The 6,319-nt window shown below is 37.6% G+C and overlaps 1 protein-coding gene across 3 annotated transcripts; it reads right to left on the bottom strand.

The window, feature by feature from the left end:
- Positions 1–1,836: 1,836 nt before the first annotated feature.
- On the bottom strand, positions 1,837–6,069 carry LOC110817098 (Regulator of chromosome condensation (RCC1) family protein). 3 transcript variants are annotated; one of them, XM_022045494.2, is made up of 7 exons: positions 5,708–6,069; positions 4,750–4,793; positions 4,338–4,618; positions 3,892–4,241; positions 3,397–3,798; positions 2,765–3,149; positions 1,837–2,315 (listed from the first exon to the last, which is right to left on the bottom strand). In XM_022045494.2, exons 3-7 carry the CDS (start codon positions 4,560–4,562, stop codon positions 2,073–2,075), a joined length of 1,605 nt encoding a protein of 534 aa, XP_021901186.1. In that variant the 5' UTR covers positions 4,563–4,618; positions 4,750–4,793; positions 5,708–6,069; the 3' UTR covers positions 1,837–2,072. The 3 variants fall into 3 exon arrangements, with proteins under 3 accessions (XP_021901186.1, XP_021901187.1, XP_088065397.1); XM_022045495.2 differs by lacking the exon at positions 4,750–4,793; XM_088209271.1 differs by having other exon boundaries at positions 4,338–6,069.
- Positions 6,070–6,319: the final 250 nt, after the last annotated feature.

The following is a 6,319-nucleotide window of genomic DNA, read 5'->3' as shown; positions in this document are numbered from 1 at the left end:
TCAACAAAAATATGAAAAAATAATAAAATTTTTTTTACTCAATTCAAAAAGTTTTCGGTCATTAGGCGTTCTGCGCATTGATCTGTGTAATACTGTAACTAACACGTTAAATATCATACTTGGGAAGTATATTCGCAAGAATAGAACTCAAAAAATTTTATCAGCGGTGGAACATGTGAATTAATTCAATGCAAAGCGAAGAATGTTATTAGAACTTGACATGCGTTAAATCCTCTTGAAAGAGAGGGATGCCTTCGAGGTTCCGGATACAAGTGGTGCATGGCTGTAGTCAGCTTGTGTGTAAAGCTTCTGGTGATGTTTGCTTTAATTTTCAAAATTTAAATAGCTTATAAGTTCAGAAAAAAAAAAAAAAAAAAAAAAAGCATCAATTTATTTGTTTATTGACTTATATATATATATATTTATATTATGAAGTAGTAAGGTGATAACTTTGAGTTTTTTTTTTAATTTTATTTTTTGTAATTTTACTAAAAAAATTTCGTTAGAAATTATTAATTTCTTATTCAATGTGTTTTTTTCATATCTTAAATTTATAAGCACTAATTATTTATATAAAAATTAAAAATCAAATAAAAATCACAATAACCAAACATTTGTTTTTGGAGATTTGCAAGTGTCATAAAAGGAAGTCAGATGACAAAATTTTTTTCTTATAATCATTTTAAACCAAATTCCTAAAGATTAATTATTTTATAAATAAAAACTAATAATAATACATAATTTAATTAACTTTATTTATATTTTTAATTCTACAATCCTGAATTTGTGTTCTCATTTGTTAATGGAGAAATATAAAAAAAAAAAAAAAAAAAAACACTTCATTTTAAATTGGACATATAACAAACTTTAAACCGAAATAGTATTTGGTTCAATTTTTATTATAATTATATTCATATTCTTTAAAATTAAAAAGAAAATTGTCAGGCAAGGGTGTATGCAGGTTTTCTACGCAGGTTCTGACATCGGGTGGACGGCACCGCCGCCTGGGTATGGAAATGCAATGTCGATGGCACCATTTTTTATACAAGCAGGAGGACAAGATGTGGTGCTGTTGCCAGAGATTCAGATGGCCGAGTACTGGTAGTTCTCTCAGGCGAACTTCATGGCTGCAGGACCCCTCATCTAGTGGAGCTATTGGGATGCCCAAATATCTTGAATTATATTCTCTCTCATTTTTTGGGTCCGGACATAGTCAAAATAGATGCATTGAATGTGCAAAAGGCGTTTACGACGAATGAGGAAGATTGCTTTAAATTTGGCTTCATAGTTGAAGATTGTAAAACTCTATTGACACTTTGACCTGATATTTCAATAAGCTGAGTTAAAAGACAATGTAATCAGATTGGCCACTGCACTAGCTGCATGTGAGTATCCGGAGTTTCATGTTTGGGACAGTCTCCCACCACATATTGCTGTTATTTGAATGAATGACTTCAAAAAAAAAAAAGGTAAAAACAAGTCTTTTCCTCCGGGTAGGTAAAAATTCAGACGGGCTAAACTGGCCAAGATCTAGAGTCACTATTGACCTGGCCTGACCTATACATCGGGCCAAGATTTACGGTCCATGTATCAAACTGGCGTACCCATATAAGTGATGGGCTCAAATTGGATCAGGCCCAAAAGTTTTTAATATAAAATTTTCTGTAATACATTGTATTAATTTAATGGACTGGACTATTGAGCCTATACCAAAATGGTGGACCAGGCCCAATACTCAGGTAAATGGGCCTCAAACTTTCGGCCCAAAGCAATGTTAAAATGAAATTGGCTTAATGGGAACGAAAGCAAGTGGAAATTTAAGGGTGACGAGACGAATTCAATGTAAAGGTAGGTTATAAATGAAGCTTGGTTGAGAAAGATATCAACTATTAACAGCTTGGGAGGGGCTGTTTGGTAAACCACTTTGAGATTAGCCAGTTAATGTAGTGTTTGGTTTGGCCCCTGCTACCCTACCTTAATTAATTCTTAACAATTCTTTCTTCTGTCTGTTTCTATGTACAAAGTAGACACCAAATGCAATGAATCAAATGCCCATGATAGCAATTCAATTGCTAACTCAAATCAATATCAACCCGCTCTGGGTTCCCTCGTTCACTTTGATTGTTAACTAGCTCTATCCCTAGCTGTCCTTTGTCTCCTGCCCCGAACGCATACAACTTCCCTGACTCTGTCAGTGCAAATGTGTGAGCATTCCAGTATATTGAATTCGTAAGGCTGATCTGCACAACACGTTCATTCACTTGCTTCAACGATGTTACAAGCTCTGGGCTTAACACATTCGCATGTCTGTTGCCCTGCAACATTTGGAAAACAGAATCCTCGATATCATTACTTCGAGTACACAGCAAGGACAATGTCAACCTCTTTCAAAGACTCTTAGTTGAGAGAGAGACATTTTGCAGCAACAACAATAATAAATGCCTCAACTGGACAGCAATCAATTATCCCTGTTAGAGAGCAGACCATCCTAGTAACTTTTCATCCTAGTCAAGTTTTATAAAGGATAAATCAAAGTCTTTTAGGGGATTTAAGAACTAACTCAGAGATGAGGAAACTAGACTGGATATCCACGATGGAATTAAGGTCAGGCAAATTATGTGAACAAGTTGATCAATGAGTATGAGATACCTTAAAGTCTCCTTTGTCACAGGGTGAAATAAAAGGACTAAAGTTGTCTCATGAAAACCTTCATATTTATAGAAAATAGAAATATGTAGAAAAGAGAACAAAACCAAAACCGAACCTGCCCATCAGCAACAGTATTATGTCCGAGACTAGCTGATTCGCCACACCCAAATGAGTAAACATCACCATCATCAGACACCACGAAGGTAGTGTAATCCCCGGTAGCAACATGAACTGCTTTCACCTTGTTTAGTGCTTCCACCACCTTAGGCACCGATTCACACTCTTCATTTCCATGACCTAAGCATCCATAACGCCCCCAGCCCCATGTGCAAACTCGTCCATCTCGCCCTACCACAGCAGCATGCCAAGCACCAGCAGCAACCACCACTGGCTGAAGGTTCAGAACTTGAAACTGCTCAATTAACCGGGGGTACTTCTCATCCGTTCTTGAACCATGCCCGAGTTTTCCACCCAATCCACACCCAACAGAGTACACAGACCTGAAAAGTTTCCAGAACAGTTTCATACAGCTAAGCACTTATTTTACTCTCAACCTCAATTCATCATTAAATGGAATCAGAAGACTACAATGAACTGTGAACCAAATTAGAGTTTAGCAGTTCTTATATAAAATCAGATATGTACTATATGGGAATTAAATCGAAAGTAACTATAGCATAGTAAGGTAAGTTGCCTTATCCGAGAAATAAGAAATGGGTCTTAACAAACAGGTGAAAGATGTCTCACATGCCACTAGGTTGGCAAGCCAGAGCAAGAAGATAACAATATCCAGCTGCAATTTGTACCACCGGTACATTCTCAAGTGCACCCAACAAAGGATGAGGCTCCAAATCAGTTGGCTCAGTTTGATGACCAAGTTTGCCATCATTACCCCATGAAAAAGTATAAACCCTGCCCTCTCTTGACAGAACTGCAGTGAAGAAATTTCCAATTGCAGCTTGCACCACAAATATGTTCTTCAGAGACTCAACCAGCTGTGGAGTTGTAACAAGCTTACTTCCTTGAACCCCATATTCAGTTTCGCCAAACGAGTCCTTTCCGAAAGAAAAAACCTGCCCAGAATCACTAATTAGCATTGTCCGGCCAGCACCAGCTGCAGCTTGGATAATCCGAATGCCTTGCAAGGATCTGCAGCATAATCTACTTGCATTAGCTATCTCTGTACTTTGATGGGTTTACAGTTAAGTATCTGGGCTAAGGAGTGTTTCAAAAATTAGCAACCTGATTAGGCGAGGTCGCCATTCCTCTTCAGAGGTCCCGTGTCCAAGTTGTCCAGAGCTATTGGAGCCAAACGAGTACACAAGTCCACTTGTAGTTACAGCTATACTATGACCAGGGCCAGCAATGGCATGCGATTTCTCCCTTCGGCAACATGATTCTCCAGCCAGCAAAAACCTCAGGACCAACTTCCATGATCCCCCACATCTCCGCTTCATTTCTTGACGTTCTACTTCATTCATAGGTTTAAATATAGCCCTCTTCTGGCACATGTCCAGAGCAGCAAGCTCAGATATAGACAATTCAAAGTCAGGGGCAAAGTTTGCTGGCTGCCTGAAGAAGGAGCAGGTTGCCTGCAACATAAAGATTGGAAATTGAATCAGGAGCATCATCAATTCAAACATTCATAAAGAGCCCAATTATGAAAAGAGACATCAAAAGTGACTTGCCTCAAGTTTTGCAAGATCCTGAGGATCTAAATTACAGGTGGTGAGCACATGAAGGACAATGGAAGGGTTAGCGGCTAAGGGGAATTCTCCAGGAGTGGAGTCCCCGAAGCAATGACGAGTTTGGCGTTGAAATGTAGGTACAGATGCAGGTACAATAGCAGTAATTGGCTGGTCTGGGATGTTATGGTATTGTAAACTCGGGGTGCCACTCGTTGTAGCGTCCATGGGCACTGCCCAAATTTGCAGTGCCCAAAACTTGGCAGTGTAGAGGATCTAAATTGCTGGGAATTATCAAAACATTGCCAGAAAATATCACTACATTGCTCTTCCCAAATGATCCAATATACCACCTAACATCTAATATTTTATAGCTTTTGCCAATTTGACCATAACATAAATACATATAGTCTACCTTAGATAATGTAGTATTTGATCAGCAAACTTCAACACTCAAACCTACAGACGAAAATTGAAACACACACCCATAAAAACTCCTTGTATATTTTAATCCAGCAAGTGAAAATAGAAACTTAAAACCTTGCCATAAATGAACCATAATCAAAACGACTTCAATCCAAAAACACTGCTATAAAAAACGACATTTTATAAAATATCAGTCAGCAAATTATGTTCTATCAAGTGAAAGTTCATGAAACCAACCTAGCAGGTAAGTTCCCACCAGAGAGGTGATTAGAAAAATCAAACCTTTTTTAGTAAAGTGGAAACCCAAACCGGTGTGGTAAAAGATGATTGTTTTTGGTCAATCGAAAAAACATAAACCAATTCAGATCATCCAAGTTGCAAGTCCAAGAGTGAAATTGATCCAAGGGAGGAAAATCACAGAAGATGATGAGAACACGATAAGCCAGCGAAAGGAAAATTTAGAGGTGTAGCGAAAGAGGGAAACTTTAAAGAGAAAAATACTATTCCTCTATGAGATGATATTCCAGACTGAAGAAGAAACCCAGGAGGAAAAGAATTCTGGAATTAAAAGATACTGTCCTGTTCACGTAAACTCATTTATCACAGATAAGAAGTCAGATTGACCCGATCAAAAGGAAGCAAAACAAGCAACAGCAACATCCATGGTCAAAAACCCAAAACAGGGGATAAAAATTTGTTTAACACTTCATCTGAAGAATACCTAACAAAAATCTTACTTTTTTTCTTCGACAAACCCAAATCGTCAAATCATCAGATGATCAAAACTAAATGGGGAGAGTTGATCAGGCAACCAAAACTAGCAAAAGAAAACCAACCAACCAAAAAAGGTAAAGAATATAACATCACATGTTCACAACAACTTTCATCATCTGCACATTCTGATCGTTACACAGATCGAGATATAACAATTGAGAGACGGAGATTACATATTGAAAAGACCCATGATTCCTCAAAACCCATCTGCATCTGTCAATAATTGATGAGAATTCAACGTCTTTCTTAACACAAAAACAAAAAAAGCAAAACTTGGATCAAATTGAAGAGCAAAGAAGTGGGTATCTAATTAGAGTCTGCTCTGTTATGTTAATCGATTTCGATTGGGATATTTTGAAGGATTTTTAGAGAGAAAAGGAAGGGAATTTTTGTGCAAGAAGCTTTTTTTTTTTCTCCCTTTGGTTTCAATGAGAGGTGTTGTCTCTCTTGTTCTCTATATCTGTACGTTTTCTAAAGCGATGAGGTGTCTTTCTTAGGTGGTGAATGAACACAATGGCAATGGCTAGATTACTTACTTACCCATATATTTTTTAATATATATACACGCACATATAGTATGGACATTTTCACACGTCAGCTCCCTCTAAACTACGGTAACTGAGTTACCTCAACCCATGGTTGGAGCAAAAACTGAGGGTAAATTAAAATGTCTTCACTTTTAATAGCCCACGTGAGTATTTCACAGTCCACAGTATGATTAAAATTGCATTACCGCAAATCAATTGCTTGCCACTGGTTTTGAGCTTCACTAGCCAGCAAAAACC

This window comes from Carica papaya, chromosome 8, assembly GCF_054855325.1.
Source record: "Carica papaya isolate Zhongbai chromosome 8, ASM5485532v1, whole genome shotgun sequence".
NCBI classification, from domain to species: Eukaryota; Viridiplantae; Streptophyta; class Magnoliopsida; order Brassicales; family Caricaceae; genus Carica; species Carica papaya.
This window is presented reverse-complemented; position numbering and strand designations above follow the sequence as displayed.